Source organism: Lissotriton vulgaris, chromosome 5 (assembly GCF_964263255.1).
Source record: "Lissotriton vulgaris chromosome 5, aLisVul1.2, whole genome shotgun sequence".
NCBI lineage: Eukaryota > Metazoa > Chordata > Amphibia > Caudata > Salamandridae > Lissotriton > Lissotriton vulgaris.
The window spans coordinates 120,551,638-120,568,050 of NC_141693.1; the positions used below are offsets into that span (position 1 = coordinate 120,551,638).

At 47.6% G+C, this 16,413-nt stretch overlaps 1 protein-coding gene across 1 annotated transcript in view; it reads left to right on the forward strand.

Moving 5' to 3' along the window:
• Positions 1 to 14,560, forward strand: part of DIPK1B (divergent protein kinase domain 1B) — a 369,200-nt gene extending 354,640 nt beyond the window's left edge. Inside the window, exon 5 of the mRNA XM_086921040.1 lies at positions 13,348 to 14,560. Within this exon, the coding sequence (XP_086777166.1) occupies positions 13,348 to 14,160 (813 nt within the window). The 3' untranslated portion in view covers positions 14,161 to 14,560. The remainder of the gene's footprint in view (positions 1 to 13,347) is intronic.
• Positions 14,561 to 16,413: the final 1,853 nt, after the last annotated feature.

Consider the following 16,413-nt stretch of genomic DNA (forward strand, 5'->3'; position numbering starts at 1 on the left):
CCTGAATTAAGGTGTTCTTCCATATCCCTGTGGTGGGGACCAGACTTGATGTGTATGACCTAATAGGAGAGGTTTTTCATGCCTCATGGGTGCATGTCAGCATGCTGAGGATGGTGTGTGTGTTGACCATCTGCGATAACCCATACTATGAGCCTCACCTGGATCAGTGCAATCCGGCAAACTCTCTATCTCCCTCGAACAATCCCAAATACTGTAACACCAAGCTCCTTGTATTGGAGAATGGACAAAAAGAGTGTGTGTTGCACTCCTGTAGGAGAGTCAGTGGATACACATTCTTACAGAGAGAGGAGGCCAACCTAGGCCTTCTGGCCAGATCTGTAACTATATATAGCCCTTCACAGTTGGTCTTGTGGACAAATCTGTAACTTCTATACATAGCCCTTCACACATGGAGTTCTGTAGACTTTATGCAGCAGATATATTTATTTGTACTGTAGGGTCTCGACATGTTCCTCAAAGGCCCCTTTCTATTCTAATTCCATGTGCCCTGTGGACTCCCTGTCTCCTAGTCCCAGGGGCTTCCCCAGGGGGACCCTGTGGCTCCAGGGACATAAGGTGCATCCTTGATGGGCAACAATGTATGCCATGCTACTTTGAATTGGGCTGCCTGTATTCCTGGTTTGTACATTCTTAGGTTCTGACCCTGCCTGCTGCATGTTGCTAAGTAGAAATATCTCACTATGAAGAAGGTACGGGACGGGCCCTGCACCCATGCTCACCCCCAGAGCTGGTGGTCCAATGTGATTAGCCAAACACGTACCCACTTGTGGTTCCCTTATGGCTTCCCTTGCACTTTGTCCCTCTAGTGGCTGTCCAACTCTCAGATTATCAATGGGTCCTGCCCAGGCCTTTTGTTACCTTCCCATCCAGGGTCACCTTACGGATTTTCCAGGCCCTGGGAAAGACATATTTTGGGGTGCCTTCTATGAAACAACATTGAATTTTATTACCCACTGACTGATAATTCAGGCCTACATGATGCCAAGCATTATAATATTGTATTTGAACTTGCACACAAATCAACTGAAATGAGTCTTGCCTGATGCCCTCAAATCTGTAAAATAACACTGGATATAGAGCGACAGAGTCAGAGGAAGAGGCAGGAAGAGAGGGAAAGAGGTTCAGATATAGAAATCAAGGAAAATGAGAGAAACAGAGGAATATTACTAGTTTGTTGAGGGGGCATTTAAAAGGTGGGGCTCTGGGCAATGCCAACTTTGCCCAAGCCTCAAAAAGTCTCTGGTCACCCATCATGTGAAGTTACCTTTATGGGGTCGATAGAAACATAATTTGCAAACAATTCTCACCCAGGCTGACTTCGAGAGTATTCTTGCTTCAGCATACTCGAGGCACACTCCTTTATCCACCCAGCCAATAGCACACTCACCCCATGCATAGTGACATGATAGATTAGGACAGACATAACATCGGGACAAACATAACCTCAGGCGAATCTATGACATAATATCGACAGACAGAATATAGACATACAAAAATATCGACACATAAGTATCGACATCAAAAATATCGGAGTTCTATCTACATAAAGGTAAGTACAAAAATATCGAAAAACAAATATAGTAGTATAAAAATATTGAAGTTAAAAATATCGTTTTTTAAAATGTATTAATAATAATATCAAAATAATTTAAAAATACATGTAATTTAACAAATTATAAATATAAACATTAAAACATATTTAAAAAATAATAACTAATACATATACATTTAAAATAAATTTAAAACTCTACATATAAATTAATATATATACTTACTCCACATATTGCAACAGTAGGAAAAGCGTTGGATAGCGTGGGGTAAAAATTACTATTCCCACTCCAGAGGGTGCAACAGTAGGGAAAGCGTTGGATAGCGTAGGGGTAAAAATTACTATTCCCACTCCAAAAGGTGCAACAGTAGGGAAAGCAATGGATAGCGTAGGGGTAAAAATTACTATTCCCACTCCAGAGGGTGCAACAGTAGGGAAAGCGTTGGATAGCGTAGGGGTAAAAATTACTATTCCCACTCCAGAGAGTGCAACAGTAGGGAAAGCATTGGATAACATGGGGGTAAAAATTACTTCCCACACTACTCCCCCTTTAACACACCACACACTACTCATACAAAAAAGCACAATTAATATAAATATCAATTAATCAATTAATAACGATTAATATTATTACATTGATGTAATTATAAATTAACTAATTAACACATATTAATTACCAATTAATTATCCATTCATAATGAATTTACACGATATTTACAAGAATAAACAATATTTATTAATAAATTATTTATAATTAATATTATGAAATAATTAAAAAAAAAATACCAATGAATTAATTAACAATAAATACCAATAAATAAATACAGTCTCTTTAATTAATTTAAATATGTCACACCCTATTCCCCTATAAACACATAACCCACTACCTGTTACCTTTGCATGAATTAGGTTGCTGTTTTTATCTTATTTGCTTCCAAAGGAAAACCGCTCCATGCATTCGCTATCCTTTAACCGGAAATATATTTGAGAACGCCACTCCTCTGACCCCAGCCTCTTCATGTGGCCTAGTGTTGTAAGAATACCCCCTCCACACCTCTATTTTGCAAATGTATTTTCTTTTGAGGTCCCTTTAATTCGACCTATCTTTTGAAACATTCCCCTATCTCTGCCTCTGCCCATCTGCAGGTATGAGTGTTTGATTTGCTCAAACGCTCCGTCCATCATCCCCTTTTGTATCGCATCTGCAGGTATGGGCCCAAACAGGCACATTATACTAAAGCAAGCGCCTCACCAGTTATGTGCGCAATTACAACACAAAGCTCTTGTTTATTCTAACTCTACGTATCCCTATGCTGCCTAACACCCCTCTTTCGCTCTTAGTAGCTGCATCAAACTGTTAAGCTGTTTAAAGACCCTCAGCATTACAAAAAAAAAACCCAAGCATAAGATAAAATAACTATCTTTCCTCTTTATCTTGTCCTTGAAGTCCAGTTCACTGCCCATCTTGTGCTGTGACACAGGACTTCTGTGTGCCATGTGCATAACTGTATATTTGGTGGCATTGAACCTGAGTTGTGCCCTACCGCTTCTAATCACAACTCAGTGTGAGATTTACAAAGAGACACGTCACAAACAGGGGTCACCATTTCAATAGTCTCAGACTGCAATTGCAGTCACAAATCAGTGGTAAATGCAGGGCCACTGGAATTATACAATTGTGCGGCCCACTGCAATTTTCGTATAATTATAGATTTGCTGCATTTGCCACATACTCCATCATCTGCTGCATAATCTGTAGATTTTAACAAAAAGAAAAATTCGTTTCTAGCTCAAACGGTTTAAAAGTTACTAAAAACGTTTCGACCCGCTTTTCTGTGCAGTGGAAGGCCCTTTGCAAAGGCTGACTGGTCACCTTTCTGAAGTTTATTGCTGTGTTTGGGTGTCAAACTGGCGCTAGTTAGTTGCAACCAAAGCCCAGACAAGTTTAAAAATGACAAAATAATACCTAACGCATAATTTGCTTTTCCTTGCCGCATAATTTACCCAACCCCGCCACATAATGTGGCCCTCCCCTGCTGCATAATTCTAGTGGCCCTGGATATTTCTTATTGTGCCCCTACCTAATCTTCACACAACTCCTTTTCCAAATTACCGAAGGTGTTTAGTGAACACTAAAGTGTAATTTTGAGGTTGCAAACCCTGCGATTTTATGATTACTTTAATACAACTGGTCCTCCATTTTACATTTGACCATCCAGCCTGCTGTGTTTCCCACAGGAGCGGCTCCTCAGTTATGGCAGAGGAACGTTGCCCCACTGAAAAATAAAATGATAATACAACCTTTTTATTATCATTTAATTTTTCTTTCCTAATCCTACCATTGCTAGCCAAGGTTAGGGCGGCTGCGGTGCCATCGTAACGGAGCATCAGTGTAGGGAGGAGTGGTGGGCACTGAAAAGTGTGCATGTCAGTTTTGCTGGTCATTGTAGGCCGGCCAAATAGACATGCGCACTTTAGTTTCTCAAACCCACCCGTTTTGTACATCCGGGTTGGAGAAAAGCTGTAGGCTCCCAGTGCCTGAGCGAGTGTCAAGTCAGCCCACTCAGACCAATCACAGCGCTGCTTTCATGCTGGTAAATGATATTTCAAGCATGAGAGCAGCGCTGTTATTGCCCCTAGTGGCGTAACGAAACTTGAGGGGGCCCCACCCAGCAGGGTACGTGGAGGGGCCCACTCCGGACTCAATCTGGAGCTTTCAGGCCGAAGTGTGGTGCTGAGGGGGTCCCCTGGAGGTTGGGCCCCCCCCCACCGTGGGACTGCGGAGGCCTGTGTTACACCCCTGTTGCCTGTGCAGCGTGACTAGCGTAGGGAAAGGAGCACTGAGACAGCGGTCACAGGTGAAGGTAAATTGTTTAATTTATTCACCCCCACCCTCCGTTCGCATTCCCCACCGCTTTCAGTTTAGAGCAGCCGCCACTGGTTTCCCATTGCTCTTTAACGCTCCTTCCCAGAGACTATCCACCCCTGTTTATCAGTCTGCCCCAAGGCCATGGTGTATTAATGCTATGTGCATCCCAGGTGGACCCATATTGAAAGCTTTGTAAAATGTAAGTAGGTCCCATCCATCATCCTGTCTGTCTTTTTTCTTTGTCATACAATGAAAAAACCCAATTACATTTGTCTTGTGTGACCTTCGCCTTGATAAACCATCCACCGCGAATCCATCCACCCGAGCATTCCAATGCCTTATTTTCCTTAAAAGTGATTTCATCATTTTTTCGGAACCATTCCTACTAGGACGGCTGCGTTACAGTTGCCAACATCCCCCAGACTCCTAATTTTCTGGAGTGGGAGCTGCATATCTGGGAACATTTTAGATTCTGTTGCTGCTTTTGCAGGCTTCTTTCATATTCTAAGATGCTCTTGTGCACATCAGGAGCTAGAAGTTTCCTTAGGAATCCTGCTAACCTCCACTTCGACCAAATTTCTCCAGGCCCTACTAACTATAAAATAAAGTACAAGTATAGGTGGAGCTTTACATCCAACCGGAGCATACGTTTAGTGTTTTTTCTATTCTAATAAGCATTCCTAGAGGTATGTGCATTCACCCTATGTGAAATTCAAAATAGTGTAGAACTACGCACAAGGGGAATGGAGCCTACTGTGCAAACACATGCTTTCATTTTCATCCTCTCTGCTGGGAAATTATTTTCCCCATAAAGACAGTCGTGCTGCTGAACCCCCATCCTGGAAGGGGAGTTACACCTGCTCCTAGCTGAAGTATAGTTTCAAAAACAAACTACCGTGTTAGAAGTTTGTTTTTGAAAAACAAAAGACTTTTGAAAAGCTGTCATAGCTGCTGGTACCATACATCATACTTTGTCTATAATATTCAGTGGTACTGCCATGAGGGCAGCCCTGTCAATGTTGAGTTTTCTGCAGGGCTGGCGGATAACTCTAAATGTGGGCGACAGAGGTCCCCCCTGGTGGCAGGAGTCCTGTCCGCCACCATCCCGATGAAATACTTCAGTGTTCTCCGTCTGCCACATCTAATTAGGCACAAAACCTTTTAAAGATAATTAATTGAAAAAGGACCTGAAGAATTGGGATGGTAAGTCCAACGAAATAGTGAGTGGAGCTGCAGAGTGTGTTTTTGGAACCTTGGGAATGTCTATGAAAATTTTTGCAAAGTTAGCTAAGTTTTACTCTTGAAAGCATACATACAAAACTCATGATTTTGTTTAAAGATTATTTGTTTCACATTAATTCCTATTAAAATTATTTAAAAGAATTGTTCATTTGAGGGGCTGGAAATTGCGGTCAATAAAATAGCTAAGGGGGCGGGGGGGACAAAGCCTTACCACATTGTTACCCTTGTGCAGTTTCACAGGCGATTTCGAATTCTTCATGTTCGAGGCATGTGGGCTGCTGAATTCATATCTGTGCATAGATCGCCGCCTAGTGTTGGGTCCGGATGATTGCACATTGTTGTCCTGGAAGAGTCTTCGAAGTATCACGAGATAGGTGGCTCCTCCCCTGGACTACAGTGCGCATGGGCATCGCCTCCATCCCCAGATTGTTTTTTTCCGCCATTGGGTTCGGATGTGTTTCGGTTCCCTCTGTCGGGACCGATAGTTGTTTTCGTTTCTACTTGAGACCAAAAGGTCTTTAGGCTGGGCGTCGGTATTGTTTTCGTTCGGGTTTGTCTTCCTTCTCAGCTCCGAACGCTTCCTGCCCCTCCGCGTGCTGTCGGCGCGGACGGGCCTACTCGACGCTCCAAGTTACTGAACATGGAACGGACTCCGTTCAAGAGGTGCCCGGTGTGCACCTCCAAGTATTCAACGTGCACCCTGTGTGCAACAAGTGTTTATCACCGGACCATGACGAGGCCAGATGTATGGCCTGCTCAAAGTTCCGGTGCAAGAAGACCCTAAAACATCGTCGGGCCGCTCGACTCCAGGCCCAGTTGTCGGCACCCCCTGCGCCCCCGCCGGACAACATCTTTGAACAATTTGAAGAAGACGAAAATGTCTTTCAGGTTTCGGACTCTAGCCCTGCGTCGGAGGGAGATGACTACGACGCGGGAGATGAGGAGTTCGATGAAGCCGGCGACGAGGTAGGGGACGACGATGGGGCCATTGCCACCGTGGGGGATAGCTCGGAGGAGGAGCACCCCCAAACTGACTCAGGGGTCAATCCCCAACATACGGCCCAGGTCGAGGGATCGCCTTCGGGCCTTACCCAAGACCTTGCTACTAGTCCAACTGCCCCGCCTCTCGGCCCGGCCACGGACATTTCTGATGCGCCACTCCCGTTCAAGAAAACGAAAGTGAAGCCATCGGGATCCACACCATCGGTTTCGAAACCGAAAGTGAAAGCTCCACTGGTGGGACAGAAGGCTCTAGAGGCGTCAACACCTAAAAAAGTAAAAATGGCCGACTTGAAGAGCCACGCCAAGATGGCCGACCACAGGGCCTCGGGGTCGACGCCGAAGGCGAAAGCGGCCGGCGCGGCTGCGTCGGCGCCGACGATGGTCGAGGTCGATGACCCGAAAAAGGCTCCAAAGAAGCGTCAAGGCGATTCCAAAGCTCCGGCTGCGCCAGCTCCGGCCGTCGGGGCCAAGGATGGCAAGGTGTCGGCGCCGAAGACGCTGCTCCCGGCAGACTCGACTCCCGACTCGGGGAAATCGCTCGAGACGGCCAAGCCCTCTTCAACCTTGACGAAAAAGGTCGCTGAGTCCCTGCAACTGATTCGGAAGGACGCTGAGGCTCCCGATCCGGAATCCGTGAAGCCGAAGACCGCATCGAAGCCGGCAAAGGTGCAACCGCCTATTCGCTACACCCTGCGGCCAAAGTCGACGCCGAAAGCCTTCGCTCCGAAGCAGGGGGCGGACGTGCCCTCGAAGGAGATGTCGACGTCCAAAGCGTCGTTGGTGGTGTCGAAGCTTCGGCTCCAGCCACTCGCAGATGAGGAGCGCCGAGAGGTCATCATCGACGCCAATACTGGGAAATTGTCTCTCCTCAAACGGAAAATCACCACGGAGCCGGTGCTAAAACATTTTCAGATTCCTCTTAAGAACACAAAGGACTCGGCGGGCGCTTCGGCACCTATGGAACCTTCGTCTCCCAAACATGTGGAACGTTCTCCAACGCGTTCTAACGCGGGGGAAGGTGACGATGAAGAGGAGGTCGAGTACAACTATCCGGCGTACTCGGATCCGGAGGAGGAACATGAACCTTGGTCGGCCGGAGCCGACCCAGACGACCCGCAATCGGGTCAGGAACCGCAGCTCTTTGCGGCAAAGACCTCACCGACGGAGGACTCTGCAGCCTTCAACGCCTTGATTGAAAGGGCCGCAGCTAACCATGATGTCGAGCTCCACTCAGATCCTGTGGATGTAGACTTTTTGTTTGACACTTTCTCAGTGGCCGAAAAGTCAGTCAAGACATTACCAATGCTCAAAGGAGTGCTAAAGCACGCGCCGGAGGTCTTCAAGGAGCCCACTCGGGCGCGGGTCATCAATCCTCGAATTGATAAAAAGTATAAGGCAGCGCCCTCGGATCCAACATACATCAAGGGACACTTGCCACTGGACTCTTTGGTTGTATCCAATGCTCGGAAGAGGGCGAATTCACAGACAACTGGTGACGCTCCTCCCCCAGACAAAGAGTCGAAAATATTCGAGGCCTCAGGAAAAAGGATTGCTGCGCAGGCAGCTAACATCTGGCGTATTTCAAACACGCAGGCCCTACTTGCACGCTACGATAGGGCTCACTATGACACCCTAGAAACACTGTTGCAGCACTTACCTGACCAGTACAAGGAGGCTGGGGAGATGTTAATTCAGGAGGGCAAGCTAATCACTAACGCTTCCATCAAATGTGCGCTAGATGTGGCTGACACTGCCTCCAGGGCGATCAACACTAGTGTGTTGCTGAGGAGACATGCATGGCTTCGAATATCAGGCTTTAAGCCAGATATACAAACAAACATACTCAACCAAACAGTCAATCCTGACCACCTATTTGGCCCCGAGGTGGATGCGACACTGGAGAAAATGAAAAAAGACACAGACACTGCTAAGTCTATGGGGGCTCTGCAATCTCAGCAGTTTCGGGGTGGTTCCTTTCGCCGCTCCAATTCCAGGTGCACCTCCAGGGGTCAAGCATCGCAATCCACACAGTACTATAAGGGCAATACCCAGACCTCGTACACCAACAAGGGTAGAGGTGGCTACAGAGGCAACAACGTCAAGGGCAGGGGACGTGGAAACAATAGCTCCAGGTCCACCACCGCCAACAAGCAGTGACGTCTTGTCACTGCCCCCCGACCACACAACACCGGTCGGGGGGAGACTCCAGCAGTTCCTGCCCGCGTGGAAATCCATCACCACGGACAGGTGGGTGAGATCTCTTATCCAGTACGGTTACTGTCTGGAACTTACTTCCACTCCTCCAAACATACCTCCAAGAAGCCGTCCTATGTCCGGCGAGCACTTGCACTTGTTGCAGCAGGAGGTCACAGTCATGCTGCAAAAAGGGGCAATAGAGCTCGTTCCACTGCAAGAAAGGGGAACAGGGGTTTACTCCCTGTATTTTCTAATCCCCAAAAAGGACGGATCCCTCAGGCCCATCCTGGACCTCAGGCCCCTCAACTGGTATATTCTCTCGGAGCACTTCCATATGCTCACGTTACAGCAGATTCTCCCTCTGCTTCAACAGGGGGACTTCCTGGCCACACTGGACCTAAAGGATGCATACTTTCATATCCCCCTGCATCCTTCCCACAGGAAGTATCTCAGATTCACAATCCAAGACCAGCACTACCAGTTCAGGGTTCCCCCGTTCGGGGTCACCACAGCGCCAAGGGTCTTTACAAAGTGCCTGGCGACTGTGGCGGCGCATCTGCGACGCCAGAACGTCCACGTCTATCCTTATCTGGACGACTGGCTCATTCAGGCAAGAACGGAGCAGCAGTGCGCAGACCACGTGTCACGCACTATTCTTCTCCTGCACGATCTGGGATTCTCGCTGAACTATCCCAAATCCCATCTCCAGCCCGCCCATCTACGGCAGTATCTGGGCGCGACGATAGACACGCTGGCGGCCACTGCGCAGCCAAATTCAGTGAGAATCGCCAGCATCCAAACGCTGATCCAACGATTCAGACCTCAGCACTCGCTTCCAGCGAAGGTGTTCATGCAGGTGATAGGCATGATGGCCTCCTGCATCTCCATCGTCCCGCACGCGAGACTACATATGCGTCCGCTTCAGGAGTGCTTGGCACGTCAGTGGACTCAGGCTCATGGGCAACTGACAGGCCTAGTGTTGGTGAGCGGTCGGGCGTACAACTCTCTGCATTGGTGGAATCCACAAAACCTTTGCAAGGGCCGACCGTTCCAGGAGCCTGTTCCACAGATTATCCTGACAACGGACGCTTCTCTCCAGGGATGGGGAGCGCATGTACTCCATTACACGGTGCAGGGACTATGGACACTACAGCAAAGAAAGATGCACATCAACGTTCTGGAGCTGATGGCAATCTTCATGGCCTTAAAGGCATTCAAAGTACATCTGTGCAACAAGGTCGTGTTGATCCGGATGGACAACATGACGGCCATGTACTACATTCAGAAGCAGGGAGGAACACACTCTCCGCAGCTGTCTCATCTGGCTCAGAGCATGTGGAAGTGGGCCATTCAGAGGAACATCTTCCTCATGGCGGAGCATCTCCCGGGCAAAACAACCAGATGGCGGACCTGCTCAGCAGGCACAGCCACCAGATGCACGAGTGGGAGATACATCCATCGGTACTCCAACCGTACTTCCAAAGGTGGGGTCATCCAGAGATAGACCTGTTCGCCACAAAGGAGAACGCAAAATGCCAAAGCTTCGCCGCCAGGTTCCCACACCCGCAATCGCAGGGCAATGCGATGTGGATGAACTGGTCAGGCAGATTTGCGTACGCTTTTCCCCCAGCACCTCTGATACCGCTGGTGGCACGCAAACTCAGGCAGCACTCGATGACTCTCATCCTGGTTGCTCCAACGTGGGCTCGCCAACCATGGTACACCACGTTTCTGGAACTCTCCGTGGTACCGCATCAAAGGCTTCATCTCACCCCCAGCCTTCTGACGCAGAGCCATGGCGACATTCAGCACCCAGATCCGCAACAGCTCAACCTGGCGATCTGGCTCCTGAAGTCCTAGAGTTTGGCTACCTCAATCTTCCCCCCGATTGTATGGACATCATTCGGGAGGCAAGGAAGCCCACTACTCGAGCTTGTTACGCGGCCAAGTGGAAGCGTTTTGTCATGTACTGTGTAAACCACGATATTGACCCACTGGACGCTTCCATTCAGAACATTATTTGCTACCTGTTCCACCTGTACCAATGCAATTTGGCGTACTCTTCCATCCGCATTCATTTGTCTGCGATGGCAGCATACCTTCAGAATAGGCAACACCTATCCCTTTTTAAGGTCCCTGCTATCAAGGCTTTTCTGGAAGGACTCAAAAGAGTCATTCCACCGCGGACACCACCAGCTCCAGAATGGAACCTCAATGTGGTTCTTACAAGGCTGATTGGTCCTCCCTTTGAGCCACTGCACTCTTGTGAGCTTCAGTTTCTGACTTGGAAGGTTGCTTTCTTAGTAGCAATTACATCGCTACGGAGGGTTAGCGAGTTGCAGGCGCTCACCATCCAGGAACCTTTCTTCCAAGTACACGCTAACAGGGTGGTGCTCCGCACTAACCCTAAATTCTTACCCAAGGTTGTATCTCAATTCCACATGAACCAAACAATTGAGTTACCAGTGTTTTTTCAAAACCCAGAATCACTGGCGGAGCGGATGCTCCACACCCTTGATGTTAAGAGAGCCTTGATGTACTACGTTGACAGGACTAAAGATTTTCGTAAGACCAAGCAACTCTTTGTTGCTTTTGCCTCACACCACAAGGGAAATGCTATCTCCAAAGCTGGGGTCGCTAGGTGGATAGTGAAATGCATTCAGATCTGTTACGCTAAAGCTAAACGCACTCTCACAATTCCACCGAGAGCCCACTCCACCAGAAAGATGGGGGCCTCTATGGCTTTCCTAGGTAACATTCCCTTAGAAGATATTTGTAGGGCAGCCACATGGTCTACCACACATACTTTCACTAAACATTACTGTGTAGATGTGCACTCTAAACAGCAGGCAGCTGTTGGCCAGGCTGTTCTCAAAACGCTTTTTCAAACTGCTGCAGCTGGCACGGGCGGCCGCCGCTAATGGAGGGACTGCTATATATTCTATGCACAGATATGAATTCAGCAGCCCACATGCCTCGAACTGCAAATGCTACTTACCAGTATGCATCTGTTCTTGGCATGTAGGGCTGCTGACATTCATATCGCCCGCCCTCCTCCCCGGCGCCTGTAGCAGCTGCAGTATTTCTTTACACATATTTTCATGCTCTTAGCATAGGGCATCACTCACATATTTCACTCCATCTCTGCCAATGGCTAAAAACAATCTGGGGATGGAGGCGATGCCCATGCGCACTGTAGTCCAGGGGAGGAGCCACCTATCTCGTGATACTTCGAAGACTCTTCCAGGACAACAATGTGCAATCATCCGGACCCAACACTAGGCGGCGATCTATGCACAGATATGAATGTCAGCAGCCCTACATGCCAAGAACAGATGCATACTGGTAAGTAGCATTTGCAGTCAGATTGGGCTAAAGAATGCCACTTAGGTCTTCACAACTGGAAAACTGCCCCCCCCCTCCCCCTTCCGATATGTTTTAATGCTTCCAAGGAATGTTTAGAGAAATTTGAGTGTGGAAGCACCCTCTGCCAGAGATGCACTGATGGCGAAGGGGCGAATGCACAAAGGTATTTTCGGCTATACATGTTTTTTTGTGCAGAACATGACACTTTCAGCACATTTCAAGTGGGTGGTGTGACAACAAGTAGGGGTCAGTTCAAGTACTTCACTACCTCTCAGGAAGGAAGGGCAGGTGAGGGTAGTCAATGCCAGAGAATGATTATAGTTTTGTAGGCATATGCAAGAGACTTCATGGGACCTCTAGTGCCAGAAGAAAACGATTGAACCAACAGCGGCCATCTCTCTTCCAGGTATGGAGCTTAACTAGTCTGAAGTGGGGTCTAGCCGACTGGTGGACTAGGTGCAGCGATATCAAGTAGTTGATAAACAAAGTGTGATTTGAGAACTTTGCTGCCGGTTGTAGGCCATCTGAGGTTTGCATGTAAAGTGGCGGTGCCAGGCAGGGCCAGTGGCAAGCAGATGGCGGCCGCCATGCATGAGCCATCAAAACCTCATCGCATTTGAGACTTACGGACAGAATCGGACTTGTTGATGTGGCTTCAGTTATTGGAGGAGTACAACGCAGTGACCGTTTGGCTTTGGGATGACCCAATGGCATGGACGATGGAGATCTTATCAGACTCATAAGGGTCAGGAGGGTTTGGCCTACAAGAGTTTGGCTTATACTGAAAAGCACAGTGGTGTGGGGAACTGGAAAAAAAGAGACACTGTATTGCATTCCTAGAGCTCTTTCCTATGGGGTTGGCAATCAGTCATGGAAGATCATGTTAAAAGACAGACATGAAATAGATTTTTGTGATTGACAGTGACAGGAAGTGAAGTGGAGCTACTTACCAACCCAAATATTTCTACAAATTCAGTGGGGCAACTGTGGAAACCTTTGTAGAACAATAGCCTAAGAATTATGTTCTAACTGTGCTAACATGAGCAGATTGTACCACACAATACAGGCTGTTGCGATAACTCTTCTTTTTGTTTATCCGCAGGCAAATCTGGGAGATCAAACTTCTCTGTCTGTCCTGGTGAGCCGCATCATCAACATGGCGGACGTGAATGGGGATGGGAGAGTGTCCCTGGCCGAAGCCAAGTCCATCTGGGCTCTACTCCAGCTCAACGAGTTTCTGCTCATGCTCTCGTTACACGAGAAGGAACACACTTCGAGGCTACTGGGTCACTGTGGCGACCTATACATCACTGAGAAGACCCCACATGTCTCACTCTACGGATCTCAAATCCCTCACTTCCTGAAGCCCTTTCTGCCTTCGCCCATACACAGGGTCATCAACCAGTGGTTCTCCCCGGCCTGGCCTCGAAGAGCCAAAATTGCCATTGGTCTCCTGGAATTTGTCGAGGAGATCTTCCATGGCACGTACGGCAATTTCTTCATCTGTGAAACTAACTTTCAGAATGTAGGGTACAATGAAAATTATGACTTCAAGATGATCGACCTACGCAACGTGGCTACAGAAATGTCCATACGAAGGTTCCTGAAGGGGCGACACTGCGAGCAGAATGCCGACTGCACTTTCGGGAAGGACTGCACAGCAACATGTGACAAGCTGATGAAGCAGTGCAAGAGTGACATGATCCAGCCCAACTTGGCCAAAGTCTGCACACTGCTGCAGGACTATCTGCTGTATGGCACCCCAGCTGATCTGAAGGAAGAACTTCAGAAGCAGCTTCGAACTTGCATGACCCTCAGTGGCTTGGCCAGCCAGATGGAAGTGCATCACTCCTTGGTACTGAACAATCTAAAGACCTTACTGTGGAAAAAGATTTCCAACACCAAATACTCCTAGAGGGAGCCGGGGAGCTTGGAAGCCTGTTGCTATGCTGTGGGAAGCCTTAAATTAGAAAGCCTGTTTGCCTATAGCCCATTTTCCCTGTCCCGCGCTGGAGGGGGGTCTGAGGGTTCCAGATATATGGAGATCACATGGCTGCAGACTTCTCCTATTACTGGAATGATAACTCTGGTGAATTAAATGGCCTCTTGCATCTCAGAGTATAGAACTTGTTATTCTGCTAATGGAGGCAGATGCACTTACGAGAAAGCGAGAAGGGACTACTTGCCACGGTTGTGCATGTCTCCCATTGACCCAGGTTAAACACAGACATGGAGTATGACTGGAGGAAAGAAGCTGTCATTGTCCTTTTCCATTCTGAAGAACACTTCTGATGTAAATAAATACATTTTATGTGAAATAAGGTTGTCCTGCTTGTTTTACTCCACCTGCAACCTACTCTCCTTGCTACATGCTCCTGTTTTCTAGGTTGACAGCTGGCAATTAACGCTGTCTGTTCCAAACTTGTCCTTTTACTATTCATATGTCTAGGTAAGGAGACAGTGCCCCCCCCCCCCCCCCCTGCATGCACCCATGCAATGCAGCTATTGCAAATGCTCTTGGTTTCAGCGACAGTCAGTCACACAGCCGTGTACTACTTGACTTTGAAGGAAATCTACCTCCAAGGGGAAAAAAATAAATTCTTTTTTCTGCTTCATTGAAGCGAATGCAGTTGCTAAGATAAGGTCACTCACTGCTTTCATTTCCATTTTCTCACGTTAGCACATGCTTCTGATATTTCTCTACGGCTGATTGGCCTTGTTTGCCGTCTGTGTGCTCGGAACCATCGCACTTGCAATTATTATTCAAAGTGTTAACTCATGGGTTTTCGTTAATTGTAGATTCAAAGTTTGGTCATTCTTATTATGTGTTAACTGTAGTTGGTTGGTTCTCACCCGCCACTTATCAGCAGGTCTTCAGCACTTATGTTCTAATGTATGTTGTTTGGTTTGCAGACATTTTAGGACCATGACTTCTAAATGCATTGCAGATTCATTCTGTGCATTCTCCTATCACATGCTGTGGCTTTGGGGGAGTGTGGGGTGGGATGGCCGGGGGGGGGGCGGGGGGGGGGGGGGGGTATTCGCTAGCTTGAAATCTAAATGAAAAGTATCCATCCACTGGGCTGTAACAGATCATAAGATGCTCTGGGTTTCTCTGTTTTCTACGTGTGTATGATGTATCGGGTTAGCAGCAAGAACCTAATTTATTTATATAACTTTGGGCCCAATCCCAAACTGCATTTTGTAATTCGTAAAGTACTACTACACAAGTATTACTTACAACAGAATGCACTACACAATTCTACAAGTGTAAACCTCCCCCTCCCGGCTCCTATTTGTTTTCTAGTAGGAGATACTCACATGTGCAAGTTTACTACTTAATAGTAAACGTGGTAGTGGCCAGAGGAAATGGCTAGAAGAAGGGGCATACTTATTATAAATGGGTAGGGATAGTGGAGTAGTAAGGTGGGGTTTAGGGAGGGCTATGGCGGGGTCTGAGGAGGAAAAGACAGCTACCCACAAAACAGTAAGCCTATTGCTATTCACAAACTGCACTTCCAAAGTTACTACAACCGAAAAGGGCCCAGAACTGTAGTGAATGTACTCCAGCTCAGACCCAGAGTAAGTCCAGCACCACACATGGCCAACCACTGATACTGCAAAACGCTCAATAGGCGGGGACTTAAAACAAGACTAAAGATTCATGTTAAAATAATCTATTTTGACTTTTTCCAAATATATATGAATTTACTTTACTGTTAAAAAAATTATATATAAATGTACTCAAAAGTGCAAGAGTAAATTTACATGTGATTTCTTTAGTAGTTCCATTGACGTCACTTTCAATGGTGGCACGCAGTCGGGCCAGGAATGCCCGTACTGTTTCCACAAACACCCAGATCACCACAGTAAACTACGTGCACCTGAAAATATGCAGCAAAAAACTGTTATGCGCACTTCCCTGTTCTCCATAAAGTCTGCATTACAGCCTGCATGGAGGACATGCCCCCCCCCCCCCTCCAGCCCCTTGCTGAGCACAGTGTCACGGCCCTCAGACCAATCACAACGCTTAGGGGAGGGAGCTTGGCTGCTTCCTGTTCCTGGAGTTGGACGCAGGAGAGCAGGAGCAGCGACCTGGGACCGGCCTCAATGTAAGTTTATTTTATTTATTTTTTATTTCCCAAAACCCACCACCAACCCCCAGCCC